At 47.5% G+C, this 22,234-nt stretch overlaps 1 protein-coding gene across 1 annotated transcript; it reads right to left on the reverse strand.

The window, feature by feature from the left end:
* Positions 1-976: 976 nt before the first annotated feature.
* CPA2 (carboxypeptidase A2) lies at positions 977-20,388 on the reverse strand. Its single transcript, XM_035128430.3, has 11 exons — positions 20,232-20,388; positions 16,141-16,222; positions 14,616-14,750; positions 13,518-13,616; positions 12,577-12,678; positions 11,652-11,753; positions 10,550-10,660; positions 10,293-10,383; positions 8,592-8,794; positions 4,652-4,736; positions 977-1,267 (listed from the first exon to the last, which is right to left on the reverse strand). The coding sequence occupies exons 1-11, from the start codon at positions 20,294-20,296 to the stop codon at positions 1,080-1,082; spliced, it is 1,263 nt and encodes a 420-aa protein (XP_034984321.3). The 5' UTR covers positions 20,297-20,388; the 3' UTR covers positions 977-1,079.
* Between the last annotated feature and the right edge of the window lie 1,846 nt (positions 20,389-22,234).

Below are 22,234 nucleotides of genomic sequence, written 5' to 3' on the forward strand. Positions count from 1 at the left end.
TGAGGACTTTGCGGTGGGGGGTGGTCATTGTTAAAGGTCCTCCCCCACAGCACAGACGCCATGCATTCAGTACTGGGCGCCCAGTTCTGTGGAACTCCCTCCCACATGAGATCAGTCAGGAAACCCCACTCCCTGTTGAACCTGCAATTCTCGATTCTTTTTCTTTCAACGGGCATTTTAAAAAGTTTTCTGATTTTGTGATTAACTATTTTATTTCTATCTATCGTAATGTTACTGTACCTTGCTTGGAAACTGCGACTGTGTACACACCTATCGTTTGTTAAGAGGACTGGGAACTGTACTTTGAAGGGCTAAACAGGGTTCTAGGTGGGCGGAGGAGTGCTTTAAATGCATGGTGTGTTTGTCAGGCTGTTGAGCCGTATTATTCACTTATTTATTCTCATTTATATCCCATCCTTTCTCCCAAAGGAGCCCAAGGCAATGATAAACGGCTGAAAGAAATATAATTCGCATCCAGTCTTATTTTGGGGCAGCAATTCTGTGTAAAACATCTCCTATTGAAATGATCTGGAAAACTTGAAAGTTTCCTTGCTATATTTTATGGCATCTCAAGTCAGTCCCATAAAAAAAAAAATATCGCCCAACTGTTATGTATTCAGTGGTCTGTGTTTGCCTGAGCTTGAGTCTGGGCTAAAGATTCTGAGCTCCTGTGTTCTGATTCGATACATGATACCCAATCACAGAACAGTTCAGGAATTGGGCCTCTGCCATTGGCCCTTAAACTCTGAGTCATGATTCGCAGCTTGGAAGTTTAGACAGCCAATCACGTTGGGAGTGGGAGTGGCCCAGGCCTTCAGAAATATATATAAGCAGTTGCTTTGCCCCTGTTGTCCAGTTCTGTTAATTTGATAAAGGTTATTGCTGTCATCACTGCGCCTTGCCTTGTGACAACCCACCTACACTTCACCAACCATGGCTTTTGGCTTCCCCGCTGCATCCTTTCCTTATGAGACAACACAACTCTTTTGGGTGTTTTTGAAGACATCTTTATTCATCTTTAAACGGAAGCATGTGGCTGATTTCTCTCCCTGTCCCTCTAGGCTCCAAAATCCCTCCTCTCAGTATGGATGGTCCCTCACATGCTCCATGATGGTCTTCAGAGCCAGCCAGGTCTCTTGCGCTGTCGGGATGATCTGGCTGGCGGGCAAGAGGAATCCGTACCGGCCGGTGTCTCTGAGTTCGAGACCAAAGGAGTATTTGATGCCTTGGTCGTAAGTCCAGTCGATGCTGCCTCCACTGGCTTGATCTGGGAGGAAGGAAAATGCTCAGGATGGAACTCTGGTTCTGCACACATTATATGCATTGAAAGCACATTTTGCCCTCTAGATTTTCTGGGTATTGTAGTTTGCTAAGGTTGCTGGGAATTATAACTATTTGAGGAGTAAACTACAGCACCCAGAATTCTTTGAGAAGGCAGAGGGCCTTCTCAGTAGTGGCGCCTACCCTGTGGAACGCCCTCCCACCAGATGTCAAGGAAATAAACAACTATCTGACTTTTAGAAGACATCTGAAGGCAGCCCTGTTTGGGGAAGGTTTTTAATGTTTGATGTTTTATTGTGATTTTAATATTCTGTTGGAAGCCACCTAGAGTGGCTGGGGTAAAGGTAAAGGTAAAGGGGCACCTGACCATCAGGTCCAGTCGTGTCCGACTCTGGGGTTGCGGTGCTCATCTCGCTCTATAGGCCGAGGGAGCCAGCGTTTGTCTGCAGACAGCTTCCGGGTCATGTGGCCAGCAGGACAAAGTTGCTTCTGGTGAACCAGAGCAGCACACGGAAACGCTGTTTACCTTCCCACCGGAGCGGTCCCTATTTATCTACTTGCACTCTGATGTGCTTTCGAACTGCTAGGTGGGCAGGAGCTGGGACCAAGCAATGGGAGCTCACCCCATTGCAGGGATTCGAACCGCCGACCTGATCAGCAAGCCCTAGACTCTGTGGTTTAACCTACAGTGTCACCTGGGTCCCAGAGTGGCTGGGGAGGACCAGCCAGATGGGTGGGGTATAAGTAATAAATTATTATTAGTAGTAGTAGTAGTTCAATTTATACACCGCATTCTATCAAAAGATCTCAGGGCGGTGTACAACATTAGAAACACATTGCAAAACATCAGTGATAAAAACATATAAAAACACAGACAAAAGCATACTGACAGACAGCCGAATAGTAAATTAGTAGATTATTTAATAGCCATAAAATAAAGGCAAAGGACCCCTGACAGTTAAGTCCAGTAGTGGACAACTCTGGGGTTGCGGCGCTCATCTCGCTTTACTAGCCCAAGGGAGTCGACATTTGTCCGCAGACAGTTTTTCCGGGTCATGTGGCCAGCATGACTAAGCCACTTCTAGCGAAACTAGAGCAGTGCATCTAAATGCCATTTACCTTCCCGCCGGAGTGGTACCTATTTACCTACTTGCGCTTTGACGTGCTTTCGAATTGCTAGGTTGGCAGGAGCTGGGACCGAGCAACAGGAGCTCACCCCGTCACGGGGATTCGAACCGCCAACCTTCCGATCGGCAAGCCCTAGGCTCAGTGGTTTAGACCACAGCGCCACCCGCGTCCCTTTTAAGAGCCATAGGCCTGGGTAAAGAGGAATGGTTTTGCCTGGCGTCTAAAGACATGTAATGATGGTCCCAGGTAAGCCTATCTGGGAAGAGCATTCCACAATTGGGGAGCCACCACGCAAAAGGCCCCGTTCTCGTGTGGCCTCCTCTGAAATTCTCTGGGAGGGGGAGCATGGAAGATGTTCCCCCTCCCAGATGGCAAATGCACAGTCTGGGTCAGTTCATATGAGGCGATCCTTAAGGTATCAAGATCCTGGGGCTTTATAGGTCAACACCAGCACTTTCAAATAATGTGCTTCAAAAGTGCTTTAAACACAGAGTGCCTACTGAGCCTAAACCAGCTTTATGGGTTGTAACCAGCTGAAGTTTTCGCGTTCAACTTTTTAAAAAAAATGTATGAAAAATAATGGTATTAAATATAATGGTATTAAATATAATTAATGGTATTAAATTTAATGGTATTAAATATAATTAAATTTACCTTGTCAATTTCTGATAATTTACAAGGGATAAATTCCAATGACATCATTGTTGGGGAAGGGTAATATTTGTCGTTTTTAAAATAATATTTTTATTACGTTTTCAACTTTTACAAATTCTTTTAAAATACAATCAGAACAAATCTCTCATGTTCTTTCATTCCCTTATAAAGTTGCTACGTTACTTATCTTTTATCCATTATAGACGTGAACTCTAAATGATCAAACTACAAATTCTCAACTGTTGCTATACTTCAAAATCCTGCATACATTTTAACATAACCGTAAGGTGTTTTCTTTTTTCCAAATACAGTCATACCTCGGTTTAAGTATGCTTCGGTTTGAGTACTTTCAGTTTAAGTACTCAAGAAGGATCCTGACAAGCTGGAACGTGTCCAGAAGAGGGCAACCAAAATGGTCAAAGGCCTGGAAACGATGCCTTATGAGGAACGGCTTAGGGAGCTGGGTATGTTTAGCCTGGAGAAGAGAAGGTTAAGGGGTGATATGATAGCCATGTTCAAATATATAAAAGGATGTCATATAGAGGAGGGTGAAAGGTTGTTTTCTGCTGCTCCAGAGAAGCGGACACGGAGCAATGGATTCAAACTACAAGAAAGAAGATTCCACCTAAACATTAGGAAGAACTTCCTGACAGTAAGAGCTGTTCGACAGTGGAATTTGCTGCCAAGAAGTGTGGTGGAGTCTCCTTCTTTGGAGGTCTTTAAGCAGAGGCTTGACAGACATATGTCAAGAATGCTTTGATGGTGTTTCCTGCTTGGCAGGGGGTTGGACTGGATAGCCCTTGTGGTCTCTTCTAACTCTATGATTCTATGATTCTAAGTACTCCGCGGACCCGTCTGCAACGGATTAATCCACTTTCCATTACTTTCAGTGGGAAAGTTTGCTTCAGGTTAAGTACAGACTTCCGGAAACCAATTGTGTACTTAAACCGAGGTACCACTGTATTCCACAAAGTATTTTAATTTTTTTTTATATAAATAATTTTTATTAGATTTTCCAATTAAACAACATCAAATCACATTGAAATTATTCCCAATTACACTTTATATTACAAATCCAAATTAATTATACAATTCCTATTAAAGGAAACATTCCAATTATGCCTAATTATACTGAATTTTTCATACTCCCCATGCCTCAGATTCCAGAGCTTCCTACTAATCACTACTGCCATTTGCTTTTAATAATTTCTTCCTTATTCAGCCTCTGATGTAAACCTTCACATATTGTCCCAAAATAATACAGTCCTTTCCTAACAGTCTTTGTTGACATCCTTCAATCTTCTCCAAGCCTCTGAGTTGACAAAGTATTCAATATTTGTCGTGTTAAGATGTCAAATAATATTGCTGAGCATGTAAGCAGAGTATTGTGCGACCGAAAAACTGAAATATTTATCTGAGCTGGTAACGCAACTGCAAAAAAGCAAGGTGGGTGTGACCTCTGTGGCTCCACCCTCTTTTGCCTCTGGTCCCTCCCACCACCGAAAGGTGGCCCTCGAGCTGAAAAGCCGCCCCCATCGTGAGCTGAGGAAGACCTCTGATGACCACAATATCAGGCATATATACTCACAGATAATGTTGCAAATGGGGCCAACTTTATATACGGTGCCGTAGAGAGAAGCAAGCGCATCGGCAGCCTTTTTTCCTAGCGTATCCTAGAAGGAAACCAATAGTCAATCGAGGGAAATCACAAAACAACCTTTGGATCCCTGGAGCGTCTCCTACCAAAGGATGGAGAAAACAAAGCTAGAGGTGTGATTGGTTGGGTTTATTCTGTTCATCGCTTGATGGTAAAACAACAACAACAACAACAACAACAACAACAACAACAACAACAACAACAACAACAACAACAACCTTGCAGCAGTTTGCCAAAGATAAAAACAGGAAAATTGAGAAAGATTTACAGCTCTGCTTAACATACAAAAGTAAGAAAGAATGGGAAAAGCTTATAATTCATTTAGAAGACCACTGTAAGCAGATGAAAACATTAGCAGGGTTTTAATCTCACTTGTAATGTAAGAAAGAGTATGAGCAATATGGATTGGTATAAAATATAGATGCTGAAATAAAATGTGGTTGAAAATGTTGACCATCGGACCCATGGAGGGGATGCGGGGGGGGGGTCTCAAGATTCAGAGTAATATATGGATGTATCTTTGGTTTGGTTATAAATTTATATTTGTAAAATCAAATAAAAGCGATTTCGGGGGGAAAACAAAACAAAAAGTGCAAAGGTAATGTGCTAAAAGAGTTTAAAATCACCTTGACTTTCTACAGATCTATGACAGATTCCTTTGTTAATTGCTTAGAAACGATGGTATTAGCCGGGTAAGTAAAGTATTAAAACGAATGGATTCTTAAAACAAAGAATACGATAAATAAATTGGGACCTAAGAGGAGTCTGGCTGTGCTTATCTCTGAGCTGCGGTTACTGATGAAGGGGTCAGACTGAGTCCAGAATCTTGTTCTCACTGTGGCCAACCAAATACCTATGGAAACCCACAAGCAGGACATGAGTGCAAGGGCAAGACTCTTCTCTGTGGGAATGTTCAGGGTGGCAAGAGAGGATATATTGTTTATTAATATCCTTCCTAACTTGCGCTAGCAAGTTTCTTTACTTAGCAGAGTTTACATTCCCCTTTTTACATGCACAGCAGATAGCTGGTTGCAGGCTCGTGTGAGCCTCTCACTATTATGCAATTGAATCTGTCTCAGATTGAATTGTACGTTCCTGGTAAGTTCGCTTGAATCCCTCTCAAAAGAATAAAGACGCCACAATCTTATTCAAAGTCAACAAGAGACGTTTACTTATATCACAGCACAGTGTGATCCCTGAAGGCAGACTTAGTTACAAATATGTACATGTGGATCTACCCCATATGTTTAGGGAGGCTTTTAATGTTTAATAGTTGCAGGTAGGTAGCCGTGTTGGTCTGAGTCGAAACAAAATAAAAAAAATTCCTTCAGTAGCACCTTAAAGACCAGCTAAGTTTTTATTTTGGTATGAGCTTTTGTGTGCATGCACACTTCTTCAGATACACTGAAACAGAAGCAGTCAGACCCTTATGTATATTCAGAGGGTGGGGGAATGGGTGATGGGCTGATAGGAGTGGTAAACCTGTTGATGACTGTTAATGACTGTTAATGACTGTTAACACTTCAATCTCCCAGGACATTCTGTACAAGATCTCAAAGCAGCTGTTTTATTACAGAAAAATTTCAGAAACAGACTGGAAAGAGAAGTTGCTGAATTGGAACTCATTAGCAAGCTTAAAACCATGGAGCCACCTGGAATGAACAAAGACATAGGATTCTTATCTCATTATACATGATCAAGCTTTCCTTAGCACCTCAGCTCTTGCTCCCCCCCCCCACAAGACCAATTGCAGTCATTAATAGTCGTTAACAGTCATCAACAGGTTTACCACTCCTATCAGCCCATCATCACCCATTCCCATCACCCCCACCCCCACACTCTGAATATACATAAGGGTCTGACTGCTTCTGTTTCAGTGTATCTGAAGAAGCGTGCATGCACACGAAAGCTCATACCAAAATAAAAACTTAGTTGGTCTTTAAGGTGCTACTGAAGGAATGTTTAATAGATTATTTTATTTCATTTTTCTGTTGGAAGCCGCCCAGAGTGGCTGGGGAAACCCAGCCAGATGGGCGGGGTATAAATAATAAATTATTATTATTATTATTATTATTATTATTATTATTATTATTATTATTATATGGGGGAATGATTGGGGGAATGATCCCAGTGCTTCTGCTAGCTGAACAGCTAGCAGGGCAGTCCTAGCTAAAAAGCTGATCAAACGAAGAAGGAAGTCAAAAAAGAGGGAGAGGTGCTGCGTGACTCGTCCTTTTGCTACCTGGACAGGTTAGGTCACACCCAGTGGCAGGAGCAGTTTAGCCTGTACGGAGTCTGCATGTGCGGCATCCCGTACGGAGTGTACATGCGTGGCAGCCCGTACGGTCCCCCGTATGGACGCCGAGAGAGAGAGGCAGCCAGTACGGACTGCGGGCGGGCTTCGGCTGCTCTACAGCTGGGGGAGGCAGGGGCCATCTTGTCAACCCCCCTGAGTGGCACCTGGGGCGGATCGCCCCCTCCGCCCCCCACTTCGTACGCCCCAGGTCATGCCCACCTTCTATCACATGCAAAAGGAGGGATGCTCCAGCCAGGAGGAACAGGAAGTTTCGACTGGCTGGACCAAACATTCCCTCGCATGTCTTCTCTAGCATTACAAGGAATGTTGTACTTGACTGCCTCTCATGGATCATGCCCCACATTCCCGACCTGTGATTCGCAGCAACGGGCATCCAGGGGCACAATTGCCTCCACCAGCGGAAGCACAACACTGCTGTTATGAGAATTTTAAGGTCTAAGATATAAAATAAATGTTCATAAACGCACCAGGCAAACAAATAAATACATAAATTATAAACCACATGCCTAAAACAGTACAGGAAAACCCTCCTAAAGCCATTTTGACTCTTTCAGTGACCTCAGATATTCCTCTGCAGTTTGGATGGAAATGGGAATAGCCGCCCCATTGTCTCTGTGCTCACAAATCCTGCCTTAAGGGCACATGTGGGTGGGCCTGTGACCTGGACTCAGGAGTCAAATATTTATCATCACAAAAGAATGGCCAGGCTCTCCAGCTAAACCCATCAACAGGAATCCTACCGGACAAGATTCTGCTGTAGACAGCCCATTCTGTGATCTACGTATGATGTTGGGTGGTGGTAGTCTTGAGCTACAGGGTGGCTATTTCAAAAGCATATACAGTGGTGCCTCGCAAGACGAATTTAATTCGTTCCGCGTTTCAATTCGTTTTGCGAAAAATTCGTCTTGCGATTCGCGGTTTCCCATAGGAATGCATTGAAATTTCTTCTTTTTTGCCCATAGGAACGCATTAATTAAATTTCAATGCATTCCTATGGGAAACCACGATTCGCAAGATGAATTTTTTCGCAAAATGAATTCGTCTTGCGAGTCACCATCAGATCGCAAGACACATTCGTCTTGTGAAAAATTCGTCTTGCAGGGCATTCGTCTTGCGAGGTACCACTGTATAAGGGCTTGCACACCATTGTCCTGGGTTCCTCTCCTCTCTCCCTGCGTTGGGTGAGCAGGGGACCCTGTTGCAAGTTTAATAAAGATCAGGCTTACTACCTGCAGTATTCTCTGGTTGACCTCTGTTATTTTCTCTTACTGATAGAGAACCTACATAAGGACTCTATACGGGCTATTGGGTACCCCATAAGGGAAAAGGAGCAGTTTTTTCTTAGAACACTGCCATTGCAGCTGGCAGCGTTATCCTCCGTGATTTTCACCTAATTCTTTTTTTTAAAAGCCATCCGAGTCAGTGGCTGTCCTGTGGCAGGGAGTTCCACCTCTGTCTCTGGCTACTAGAGTCATAATTTTTGCCGCTGTCATCAAAGCACCAGCCAGCAGGGGCGTCTCTGCTAGGACAGTCAAGTCCAGGCGGGGGCCTTACCAGTTCTTCGTAATCCTTGATGGCCGTGGTGCAATTGTAGCCGTAGGGGAACATCAGGAGTTGGGAGTAGCTGTGGATGCTGATGAAAGCCTTGAGGTTTCCATGGTTCTTCACGAAATCCACGACGGACCTCACTTCCACCTCGGAGTTGGCGCTGGGGCCGTGGTAGGAGTCGGAGCAGGGGTTGCTGCTGGCTCCAGGTCCTGCCAAGGTGGGAAACCCAAAGAACAAGGTCAAAACGAAAGCTCACCACGAGGCTGGGATTGCAGGGATAGTCCCAGATTTACAAAAAAACCTGTCCCGGTTTCTGATTTGATCCCGGAATGTCCCACTTTTCCTTAGGTAAAGGTAAAGGGACCCCTAACATTAGGTCCAGTCGCAGACGACTCTGGGGTTGCGGTGCTCATCTCGCATTATTGCCCAAGGAAGCCGGCATACAGCTTCCAGGTCACGTGGCCAGCATGACAAAGCCGCTTCTGGCAAACCAGAGCAGCACACGGAAACGCCGTTTACCTTCCCATTGTATTTATTTATCTACTTGCACTTTGATGTGCTTTCGAACTGCTAGGTGGGCAGGAGTTGGGACCGAGCAACGGGAGCTCATCCCATTGCGGGGATTCGAACCACCAACCTTCCGATCGGCAAACCCTAGGCTCTGTGGTTTAGACCACAGCGCCACCCGCGTTCCTTAGGATGTCCCTATTTTCATCGGAGAAATGTTGAAAGGTATGGAGTTATGTGACCTCTGAGCCAAAGAGATAAGTTACTAACTATACAACTTTTGGTGGACATCTGAAGGCAACTGTGTGTGCAGATATGGAAGTTGTTTAATGTTTAATGTTTTATTGTGATTTTATACATGTTGCAAGCCACCCAGAGGGGCAACCCAGTCAGATGAGCGGGGTATAAACAATAAAAATATGGTGATGGTTATGGAATAAGACAGGCATCCCCAAACTGCGGCCCTCCAGATGTTTTGGCCTACAACTCCATGATCCCTAGCTAACAGGACCAGTGGTCAGGGAAGATGGGAATTGTAGTCCAAAACATCTGGAGGGCCGAAGCTTGGGGATGCCTGGAATAAGACGTCCCTATTTTCATCGGAGAAATGTTGGAGGGTATGGGCTGCACTTAAAGCCTCTTCTTGCTCCCATGACAGCTGCCAATGGCCTAGAGATTAGGGCAGAAAGCGACAATTTTAATATGTTTTATATGTACTGTAAGCTGCCCAGAGTGGCTGGGGAAACCCAGCCAGGTGGGGTCTAAATAATAAAATTGCTATTAGTAGTATTAAGGAGGACTAGAAGCTTGGCACTACTGTGGAAAAGGGCTGGGAGCTAAACTGATGGTCTCATAGAGGATAGATAAGCACAGAATCCCTTGGGAATTTTGAAAGGTATTTGCACGTCAGACAGACACCGTCTTCGTGGTCTATTGAAGACTATTTCAATAAACCTTTTAGGAGATATTTCTTTCTGTTTGTATCGGATTAGAAATTGTTTTTAATCTTTGTATGTGGGATTTGTCCTTATTTGTTTTTATAGAGAGATTTTTGCAGCTATTATTATTAACATTTTATTTTTAAACCGTTGGTGTTTTGCCCCGTGCAGTGGCTTCAAGATATTTGATTCATAAATGGAATCAGTTGAAGAAAGCATCACCCCCTGTCTCACGAGCCCAAGATTATTTCCTTCTGCCTACCTCCAAAGCCTGCGTCCCAGTTCCTGTTTGGATCAGCCCCCAAACATAAGCTGCCAGGAATCTTGGAGCGGGTCTTCCTCCACATACGATTCTGAAAGTCAGAAAGAAGAATGGCGCCGTTGGGAAAAAAACAGGAAGAAACCCTCCACAAAATTCACCAGGAGAGCAGTGAGAAAAGTGGATAAGGGACGGCAATGGCTGAATTAAGCTTCCCAGTTTGAATGAGAGGAGAGGATGGTAGGTTTTCAAGGACTCACTTTGGCTTGAGAGAAGACATATCCATCCGGATTCGCAACAGGCATCAGAAAAACATCCATCGCGTTTAACAGGGAAGTTATTGACGGATCGTTCCCATAGTCACTGGCAATCTGGAGAGAGCAGAAGAGGTCACAGGGCTATTTTTGACTCAGCCCGTATATGATTATTATTTGTTAAATTTGTATACTGCCCTTCATTCACACAGATCTCAGGGCAGTTCAGAACATAAAAACCACAATAGAAAACCCACAAAATACCTAGTGAAAAATAAGAACAACAAACCAATAATCACCCCCTCCCACAACACATTTAAAAGGACATCAGATGTCGTTCAGCCCAAGGCCTGGGTGAAGAGGAACGTTTTACCCATCTGCATAAAGATGTATAATGAAGGTGCCAGGTGAACCTCCCTGGGGAGAGCATTCCACAAATGGAGCCACCACAGAAAAGGCCCTGTTTTCGTGTTGCTGCCCTCTGTATATCTCATGGGAGGAGGCACACAAAGTAGGGCCTCAGATAATGACCAGTTCTGTCAGTTCATATGGAGAGCGGTGGTCCTGGAGATACTGTGGCCCTGAAACATTTAAGCCTTTATAGTATGTGCACATACTCCTGTTTACTCTGCACGCAGCACACTCTCCCGGCTGGTGTGGGAAGTGACGCAGACACAGAGTTAGCCACAATCCATATTTATCCTGTCTCTATTGTGTTGTATCTAACCCAAGGGATAGCTCACTCGGTAGAGCATAAGACTCTTAATCTCAGCATCATGAGTTCGAATCCCAAGGGTGAAGGATCCCTGCATAGCAGGGGGCTGGACTAGATGACCCTTGGGTTCCCTTCCAACTTTGCAATTCTTTCATTCTTAGGAAGTGCTTAGATGCGCTTCCCTCCAAACCAGCTTTGAGAAGAGAAAAAACAGTCATGCTGTGTTTTTAGCTGGGAATCTTCTGCACCGACAGATGGCCGGCTTGAGTCAGACCTGAGTTTTGGTGGAACTCCAGGCCAAAAGGGCTGAAGTGGAGCCTCCTTTCAGGAAACAGTTGCAGCCCTTAGGCGAAAAGGGATTAGCCATAGTTCAGTCGGAAAGAACAAGCCAACCTTCTTCACAGTCCAAAGGGCAGTCGCTTGGGTGACCCACTCTCGAGCGTGGATGCCGGCATCGATCCAGATCGCAGGGCGGCTCCTTCCTCCGGTGCTGAACTATTGAACGGAAAGGGATGTTTAAGGGATGTTTACTTGCTGAATCTGCTCCCTGACTTTCCCCCAAAATGTGTGCAGGGCGGCTAACAAGAGACAAATGCAACCATCGAAACAGCTAGCTGGGGGGGGGGGAAGAGAATTGCACCAATTGCAGTTAGCCAATGATGTAGTTAAAAGGTAAAGGAACCCCTGACCGTTAGGTCCAGTCGTGGACGACTCTGGGGTTGCAGCGCTCATCTCACTTTATTGGCCGAGGGAGCCGGCGTACAGCTTCCGGGTCATGTGGCCAGCATGACTAAGCCGCTTCTGGTGAACCAGAACAGCTGCACACGGAAACTCCGTTTACCTTCCCGCTGGAGCGGTACCTATTTATCTACTTGCACTTGATGTGCTTTCAAACTGCTAGGTGGGCAGGAGCAGGGACTGAGCAACGGGAGCTCACCCAGTCGTGGGGATTCGAACTGCCAACCTTCTGATCAACAAACCCTAGGCTCTGTGGTTTAACCCACAGCACCACCCGCATCCCCAATGATGTAGTACAGGCATCCCCAAACTGCGGCCCTCCAGGTGTTTTGGCCTACAACTCCCATGATCCCTAGCTAACAGGACCAGTGGTTGGGGAAGATGGGAATTGTAGTCCAAAACATCTGGAGGGCCGAAGTTTGGGGATGCCTGATGTAGTAGTTAACATGAAATTGACGTGTTTCATCCCTCCTGTCAAAATATCGGAAGATATACAGCAGCCAACCTCAGACCTTGGGAGGCAGTATTCGCGCACAGCCCGCCCCCCCCAGGCGTTTCAATGCGCAGACATGAAGCGTACCTTAAGGACGAAGAGGGGTCGTTTTTCATAAGACTCCCCAATCTGATGTTTGCTCACAAGCTGGGGGTATTCTGCCGCAATATCATCCATAGCCCTGTAAATCTAAAATACAACATCGTTGTGTGTTTTATACCGCCGTTGGAGAAAGGAATGTGTGTGTGTGTGTGTGTGTGTGAGAGAGAGAGAGAGAGAGAGAGAGAGAGAATGTTGTATCTGGGGGAAAGTGTTGGGTGTAAAGCAACAGCACTTGCAGTAAGTATTTTGCCTGTGTTATCTTTCCTGCTGCATGGAACAACGCATGACCGAGACCTTGAATCTGTAAGTAAAGCATGTTTAACTTACTTAGCAGTGTGTGGTCTGTTCCTTGCAAAAGAGGGGAGTGTTGTAACGGGGTAAGAAAGGTCTAACAAACTATATTCCTAACGCTACACCGCTGTGCAACTTTTATGAGTTTAAGAGGGCAACCAAAATGGTCAAAGGCCTGGAAACGATGCCTTATGAGGAACGGCTTACGGGGCTGGGTATGTTTAGCCTGGAGAAGAGAAGGTTAAGGCGTGATATGATAGCCATGTTCAAATATATGAAAGGGTGTCATATGGAGGAGGGAGAAAGATTGTTTTCTGCTGCTCCAGAGAAGCGAACACGGAGCAATGGATTCAAACTACAAGAAAGAAGATTCCACCTAAACATTAGGAAGAACTTCCTGACAGTAAGAGCTGTTCGGCAGTGGAATTTGCTGCCAAGGAGTGTGGTGGAGCCTCCTTCTCTGGAGGTCTTTAAGCAGAGGCTTGACAGGCATATGTCAAGAATGCTTTGATGGTGTTTCCTGCTTGGCAGGGGGTTGGACTGGATGGCCCTTGTGGTCTCTTCCAACTCTATGATTCTATGATTCTACAAAAGTGGCGGGTTAGAGGAGGTGAGCAAATCCTTATCCCGCTTACGGATTCCAAGGGGTGATATGCGGCATAGTTGAAACTGTCGCTGCCACGGTCCCTCCGCTCGTTGAGGTTCATCTCTCGGGCTTCTTCATCCACAATAGCCTAGGGCAAGAACACCTGTCAGGATGGGGAAATCCTTTGTGCGTGTGTTTTCTCTCCCAATAATAATAATAATAATAATAATAATTTATTATTTATACCCCGCCCATCTGGCTAGGTTTCCCCAGCCACTCTGGGCGGCGTCCAACAAAATATTGAAATACAATGGTCTTTTAAACATTAAAAGCTTCCCTAAACATAACCTCATGCCCCACCCAAAATGAAATCTAATATGATTTATTTTTTCAGAAAGTTACAGGATGCAGCGCTCCATGCTGCAACATTACTGCTGCTACTAATTTATTCTTATTTATTAATGGTGCCCAGCCTTGGACATATTACAGCTTTGGACTTCAAAGAGTCTCCAGTTTGGGAGGGATTTTAAAAACTCGGAAGCAGCCCACCCCTCTTTGCTGTATAAAGTATATGGCACTACTTCTCATGAAATATAATGCTGCTAAGGTCAGCTAAGGTCAAATCCACACCATACTTTAAAGCAGGGGTCCCCAAACTACGGCCCCCGGGCCGGATGCGGCCCAATCGGCCTTCCAATCCGGCCCGCGACGACCCCCGCCGCCCGCTGCCGCCGCCCGCTCCCACGGCGCGCGGCGCAGCGGCGATCTGAAAAATCGGCAAAAAATCGCCGAAAATCCTTTGTGCGCATGCGTACGGGCCTCTCCCGACCCGGAAGAGGTCATTTCTGGTGCACTTCCGGGTCGGGGGAGGCCCATACGCATGCGCACAAGCGATTTTCGCCGATTTTTTTCCCGCCCGTGTGCGTGTGCGCATGCGCACGGGCGCGCACTCCCCCGCCCTCCGGCCCGCTGCGCGCGCACTCCCCTGCAGTCCGGCCCACCGCGCGGTCGGCGCGGCGGGCACCGGCCCGCCGCTCGGTAAGTCTGGGGACCCCTGCTTTAAAGCATTCCTAACAGACTTGATAGACATAAGGCTTCACGGTACATTCCCGCCCCCCCCCCCAACCTCTTTTTTTCCTTTTTCTACCTGGACATCCTCAATCAGGACAGAGTACTTGATTTGATGGGACTCCAGGAAGGCTTTGACATCTTGCAGGCAGGCAAAGGGGACTTGGACATCCGCCGGGCGACCAGGATATGAAGGAAAATGCCAGAAATCGAGCTAACAAGCAAGACAAGCAAAAAAAAAAAAGTGAGTTAATGAATTGTCGAAAGAAATGGCATAGGCTCCAATGCCCCTAAAAATGCCGGGACTGTCGCAAAACCTTGAAGCCATCACAGCTTCTCACGGCCACGGAGAGCCCCAAATTCCCATCTTTGTTGAGGTACACTAGCCAGAAATGGCTTAGAATCATAGAATCACAGAGTTGGAAGAGACCACAAGGGCCATCCAGTCCAACCCCCTGCCAAGCAGGAAACACCATCAAAGCATTCCTGACAGATGGCTGTCAAGCCTCCGCTTAAAGACCTCCAAAGAAGGAGGAGGCTTAATGATGGGGAAGCATGGGGGGGGGGGTTGCCTCCTTTGTCGCTACTCCTGGGAGACGGAGAAGGCAGTCAAGTCGAACACAACATGGGAGGGCCATTTGGACCTGCAGGGACTGTGTACCTGCTGATTTCAGATACAGTGCATAGCTGCCAAGTCTCCCGTATTCCCCGGGAAACCCCCGTTTTTCCAGCTGTTCCCAGCCCAAAAAAACGGATTTTTTTGTTTTTCCCCGGTTTATTCTGGCGCGGCGGCCATTTTGGAACTGGGCGGAGCATGCTCAGAAGCGACTTTTGATGCTGCTTTGCCCAGTTCCAAAATGGCTGCAGCGCGACTTCTGGTGCGACGGCCATTTTGGAACAGGGCAGAGCAGCATCGAAAGTAGCTTCTGAGCATGCTCCGCCCAGTTCCAAAATGGCGGCAACGCTACTTCCGGCCTGCTACTTCCGGTCCAGTCCCTTATTTCTCAGGCCGGAACTTGGCAGCTATGTACAGTGGTACCTCGACTTACGAATTTAATCTGTTCCGAATGGACCTTCGTAAGTCGAAAAATTCGTAAGTCGAAGCCAATGGGGGGATTTTAAAAAATCGTAAGTCGAAAAAATCCTATCTAAACCGCATCCAAAATGGCGGATGGAACTCTGTTCATAGCTCGAAACATTCATAGGTCGAGTCATTCGTAAGTCGAGGTACCACTGTATAATTAGGACTCTGAGCAGGAACCGGGTGATCGCTACTTCCATACGCACATCCCTAATTACAGCCTCTCTCTTTGTGTGGAGTTTGTGAATGCCTTGCAGAGGCAGCCTAAGCTTGAAAATTAAGTATAATAAGCAAAAGAAGAAACAGACACTCCTCTGAGGAAGTCACTGCAATTATAGGTGTTATTAGTTGTGAATTTTTAAGGAACTGCAGTTATGCAAAGCGTAGCCTGGGCTTCTGAGCTGAGTTTCCAGGGTGTTCTTTGTCCAGAGGCTCTGTCAGTCTCCAAGCAAGATGACACCCCCAACCATTCACATTCAGGATGGATAATTAGCCAACACCCCCAAGAGGAAAAACCACACACCTGGAGAGGTTCCATAGCTTCAAGCTGCTTCAGGAGGCGGACTTGTTCATCATTGCTTGGCTCCAGCCGGAGAACTTGATCACTAAAAGATTTTAAAAATAGTACTTAGCTCAGCTCTTTGTTGCGCTGCGCTGCACTGCACTGCACTTTTATCGAAGGTAGATTTACCGCACAGGGAAGCCAACGCGACCTTGATGTGAACCTACCAAGTCCGATATTCTCAAAACACGACCTGGACCAAAATGCAGGTCTCCCCCAAAATTTGCTGTTCTCTGAATTTTGTGGTGCTGTTCCCTGACCAGGCAATATGTACAAAAATGTCTGTGTGCCTGTGCTATCGTTCTAGAAAATGAGGTGCCGGAACTCAGCATGAACGCCTCCCTTGAGAGAGCCAGTGTGGTGCAGTGGTTAAGAGTGGTAGACTCGTAATCTGGGGGACCGGGTTCGTTAGCCGCTTTGAGACTCCTTCGGGTAGTGATAAAGCGGGATATCAAATCCAAACTCTTCTTCTTCTTCGTGTTCTCTTATAATGACAATGGCACCCACCTAAGAGGTGCCGGAACTGAGTTCCGGTGAGTTTTGGCTTTAAAAAAAGCCCAGGCGTGTGGTGTACTGAAAAATGTGCGTGGTAGAGAAAATCACACAGACAAACGCATTATATTAAGGAACCTTCGTCTAAACGTGTTGTGTTTTGGGAGAAATGCACGGCAATATGGTGACCGATTTCCATGAGTCCTTCTCAAAAAAAACAGTCACCAACTTGCAAACTGGAATGCTTTCTTTGGTGCTTTTCAAGCAGACAGAGCAGGAGATCCAGAGAGAGAGAGAGAGGGGGGGGACTAGCACTCCTACAGGTGTGCATAACCCCTGTGCCACATTTACAAAGGTCCGTATAGTTAAAGCTATGGTTTTCCCAGTAGTGATGTATGGAAGTGAGAGCTGGACCATAAAGAAGGCTGATCGCCGAAGAATGGATGCTTTTGAATTATGGTGCTGGAGGAGACTCTTGAGAGTCCCATGGACTGCAAGAAGATCAAACCTATCCATTCTGAAGGAAATCAGCCCTGAGTGCTCACTGGAAGGACAGATCCTGAAGCTGAGGCTCCAATACTTTGGCCACCTCACGAGAAGAGAAGACTCCCTGGAGAAGACCCTGATGTTGGGAAAGATGGAGGGCACAAGGAGAAGGGGACGACAGAGGATAAGATGGTTGGACAGTGTTCTCGAAGCTACGGACATGAGTTTGACCAAACTGCGGGAGGCAGTGCAAGACAGGAGTGCCTGGCGTGCTCTGGTCCATGGGGTCACGAAGAGTGGGACACGACTAAACGACTAAACAACAACAAAACTGGTACTCTCCTCTTTACAGCATGAGCTGGGGGTGGGGCGAATCTCCCACACCGCTGTTCGACAATAAATCTGGTTATGCCTGATCTTTGGTGTAAGACTCCTTTTTCTCACAGAGAAACTCGAATCTCTCTGGGGAAGATCCCTGGGTCATTTTTGTCCAACACCCATGTCTGAACTATGGTGGAACCCAGGGAGACAAAATTGTCTACCACCTCAAGTGTGTGTCAGGAGCAATGCCTCGATGCCTCCCACATGTGGTTTTGGGTATCACACAGCAGCACAGAACTCCAAACAAAGGTGCAGGGCCGTCTTACCCATAGGGATGTGGGGCACCCAGGCGCCGGGCTCTCAGGGGCACCAGTTCGAGAGTCCGGGGCCTGAGAGTTGAGTCCAGGGAAGAGCCCGCCCGTTGGTCAGAGTGCCACTCTTTTGCTGCGGGCGGCTCTGCGCCGCGGGTTCAGGGGCGACTGATCCAGCAAGACGCTGAGGCAGCAGGCCAGCTTCGCCCTCCTGCATGCCTGGCACTGGGCAACCTGAGGAGGGGGTGCCGGGCGGATCTTTGCACCCGGGTGCCACATATGCTTAAGACAGCCCTGCAAAAATGCTCTCTCCCAAGAAGAAGAAGAGAAGAGTTTGGATTTGATATCCCGCTTTATCACTACTGGAAGAAGTCTCAAAGCGGCTAACATTCTCCTTTCCCTTCCTCCCCCACAACAACCACTCTGTGAGGTGAGTGGGGCTGAGAGACTTCAGAGAAGTGTGACTAGCCCAAGGTCACCCAGCAGCTGCATGTGGAGGAGCGGAGACGCGAACCCAGTTCCCCAGATTATGAGTCTACCGCTCTTAACCACTACACCACACCAAGCCCACATTCCCAGCATGTTTGCACTCCTGTCTCAGGGACGTGTACGCTGGCTTGGTCACATTAACAGAATGGAGGATGGCAGGATCCCCAAGGATGTCCTCTGGCGTCAGGCACCAGACAAACGTGACATGAAGGCTGGCAGTACCAACTGTGCCGTGTGGAAATCCCTTGCAGGTGGCCACTGTGCCCAGAGACAGTGACTCCATAGCAGTGACCAGAGGAGGAGGAATGACCGCTGGGAGGAGTGCAGAGAGAAGTAACGCCCTGGTGCATCTGCGACAGCACAATCGGATGCCTTCATCTGCCCCGGCTGCAACTAAACATGTCTCTCCTGCATCCTGCAGCCACAGCAGGCGCTGCAACCAGGGGCAGAGGAAGGGGGTGCCGTGGATATGGGCCGCCCCGGGTGTCACCACTGAAGGGGGTGACAAAATGCTGGGCGGCACTCACTGCGGCGCCTGCAGCGCGCCCGAGCCACACATCTCTCCTGGGAGAGACGTGGTTGCTTAGGCGTGCTGCAGGCTCCACGCTGCCCAAATGGTCCGCCCACTGCCTCCCTCTCCCAGCTGTAGGGAGGAGGCAGGCAGACTCCGGAGGCCCTGCGGTGTGCCCTGTCCTCTCCCGGCCCCTGTGGGTGGCTCGCCCCGCCCCAGGCACCCAAGCGGCTTCCTCCGCTGCTGGCTGCAACCTTCCATCAGCTCGACCTCACCCCCAAAGGCCCACTCCTCCAATGTGTCCCAAGACAGACAGATGCCAACAATTCACAACTTATGTCTGAATTGTAATATGGAAAGAGTTGATCTCCGTTATGGCATTGAGCTGTTGTTGTTTTTCGGGGAGGGTGTGTGTGCCCGGTTCGGATTGCCCAACTAGAGTTGATTCCGAGCTTTCATACAACAAACCTGCGCCCCCTCCACTTTTTGCAGCAAGGTGAGTGTCACAGGCGCAATAGCGGCTACTCTAGAGTAAAGACTCCTCACGACGTTGCCTTTTCATGCTTTTATTCAGTGCAAACTATTTACAGTGCAGAGTCAGCACTATGTACATGTTGTCAGTCTTGGTCAGAACCTCCGAATGGAGATTCCCGTGTTTTCCTCCAACAAAGTAGCCTGGGAACATTGAATCTCCGCCCCCGGCGCTTTTTGCGCAATTCCGGGGTCGGCGGGAGCGGTCTTCTGGTCGCGCTTTCCCTGCTTCCCATTTCCTCTCCTGAGCGGAGCAGTGGCTCTGCTACCCTACCTGAGCTGTGCCTTCTACTTCCTGATTCCCCGCTAGAGACATCCCCCTCCCCGCTCACACTGGCGCTGGGAGATGAGCTTGTGCTCAGGATGGGAGGAGGCTGTCTGTAGCTGCTCTCCCTCACAGTGAGTGTTGGGGAAATGCCCCGGAAAGTGTGAGATGACATTTGCTAAGTCATCCCTGTAAACGAATCAGGACGGATGCTTGCTGAACCTAGAAGCAATCTTCCCGAGGGCATAGGAAGGTATTTTGAGGTTGCCCCAAACACAAACATATTCTAAGTAGCAGCTTACCCCAATCTCCAGATCAGCTACAAAACTGCCAGCAGGGGAAGCCTGAGCCCCGGAGTCTGCTGGTATTGCAGTGTTTGAAAAGCACATACCCTCCAACATTCCTCTGATGAAAACTGGGAGGCATATCTTTTGGTGCTGACCAAGTCAGCTGGCTTGCATGGAAGAGTGTGACCAAAAGGTGTGTGTCCCCACTTGCAAGCACCAGAGCCAACGCTGGCTCATCCCAGGACATCGCAGGATCAAATCAGAAGCTGGGATGGCTTCTGTGATTCCAGGAATTTCGGAGGATACGAAAGCAGCAAAGAGAGCGTTCCAGAAACAGTGGGGTCCAAAGGAGAACTCACCCAGCAAATGTTTGCAGTCCCTGGGAAGCCCCAACAAGGGCCGCAAGAAGCAGAAACAGCCTCATGTTTGGAAAGTTGTTCAGAAGCGGAGGAACGACGCTTCGGCGAGGCTGTATTTAAGCTGCGTGTGCTGCCCAAGCCTTTCCAAAGAGGTTGCATGTGTTTAAATTCCCATGTCACGTCTGAAAGGTTCAAGGCACCTAGGCAGATAAGGGAGTGAGTATCTTTTCCCTTGGAAAGTCTTGCTTGCCTTGATGTAATGATATAATTAATGGGTGGACCTTGATCAGCAAGGCTGGGGCGCAGGAGGCAGGAGCCCTCGGGGCACGGTAGTAAACAGCAAAATTGCAGAAGTGTCCAAGCGACTGGATGTGGCCCGGGTATTCCAGAGTCAGCCTATTTAGAGGAAGCCAACTGGGTCAGAGTGCTGGTGTAGCTAACCCAGGCGTGGGCAATCTTTGGCCATCCAAACGTTCCTGAACTACAATGGCCATCATCCCTAGCCACTGGTCATTACTGCTGCAGCTGATGGGAGTTGTAGTTCTGCAACCTCTGGAGGGCCAAAGGTTCCCAGAATGTCCCGCTTCTCCTTAGGACGTCCCTATTTTCACCGGAGGAATGTTGGCGGGTGTGGAGTTATCTGAAGCCGTCTGGAGGCAATCCTGTATAGGGAAGGCTTTTTAAAAAATAATGTTTAATGTTTTAATTATGTTTTTACATATGTTGGAAGCTGCCCAGAGTGGCTGGGGCAACCCAGTAAGAGGTGTGGGGTATAAATAGTAAAATTACCTTTACGGAATGGGACGTCCCTATTTTCATTGGAGAAATGTTGGAGGGTAGGGGTAAGGCTAAATTGGAGGAGGAGGGGGGTTGGCAGCACAATAGCTATGTTCTACATCAGGCATCCCCAAACTTGGCCTTCCAGATGTTTTGGGACTACAGTTCCCATCATCCCTGACCACTGGTCCTGTTAGCTAGGGATGATGGGAGTTGTAGTCCCAAAACATCTGGAGAGCCAAGTTTGGGGATGCCTGTTCTACGTCCACGTCCAGGGGTGATATGCCTTTAAATACCACTTGCTGAGGAGAAAAGTTGTTTTTTTTAAAAAATGATTTTTTCCCCCAGGGAAGTATTTATCGTGCTTTTAATATTTTGTTGGGAGCCGCCCAGAATGGTTGGAGCAGCCCAGTCAGATGAGGCACATATTATTATTGTTATTGTTATTATCATCATTATAATATCCCACGAAGAATTTCAAAACATGCTGGCCGCGCCCATGCAGGGTCGCACATAAGCAACTCCCACTTCACGGGACTGCAGTCTGCAAGTGCTCTTAAATTTATTAGGACTAAAAATAGATTAATTGCATTCAAAAACAAGGTGTCAGGGAATGGTCTGAATCAGAGGATTGGGAAATGCATTCTCAGGCAGATCAGCTCTTCTCTGAAGAGGACCAGGGGAGGGGGAAGATTCTCTCCCCCCCCCTCCAGTTTTGAGCAGTTTCAGGAGCAGAGAGAGACACAGACACTGAGCAGCTTCAACAGGAGTTGCCTAGTTACGAGATAATGGAAAGAGAAACAGAAGGGAGGGAACAGCCAGCGGAGACGGCACTGGAGAGTTTAGGAGACCCTTGCTCCCCAAGAACTAGGAGGTCCGTCCATATTAGACAACAACGAATGCAGAGAGGAGGAGGAACTTCCTGTTGGTGCCCAGGATGTGGCTGGGGGCGGATTTAGAGTAGCCAACTGCCCTCCTTGTGGAGAAATGTGGATTTTTGCTTGCAACCAGATGACTGACTCATAGAGTTGGAAGAGACCACAAGGGCCATCCAGTCCAACCCCCTGCCAAGCAGGAAACACCATCAAAGCATTCTTGACATATGCCTGTCAAGCCTCTGCTTAAAGACCTCCAAAGAAGGAGACTCCACCACACTTCTTGGCAGCAAATTCCACTGTCGAACAGCTCTTACTGTCAGGAAGTTCTTCCTAATGTTTAGGTGGAAT

The sequence above is a fragment of the Zootoca vivipara genome, chromosome 9 (assembly GCF_965207765.1).
Source record: "Zootoca vivipara chromosome 9, rZooViv2.hap1.1, whole genome shotgun sequence".
Lineage (NCBI taxonomy): Eukaryota > Metazoa > Chordata > Lepidosauria > Squamata > Lacertidae > Zootoca > Zootoca vivipara.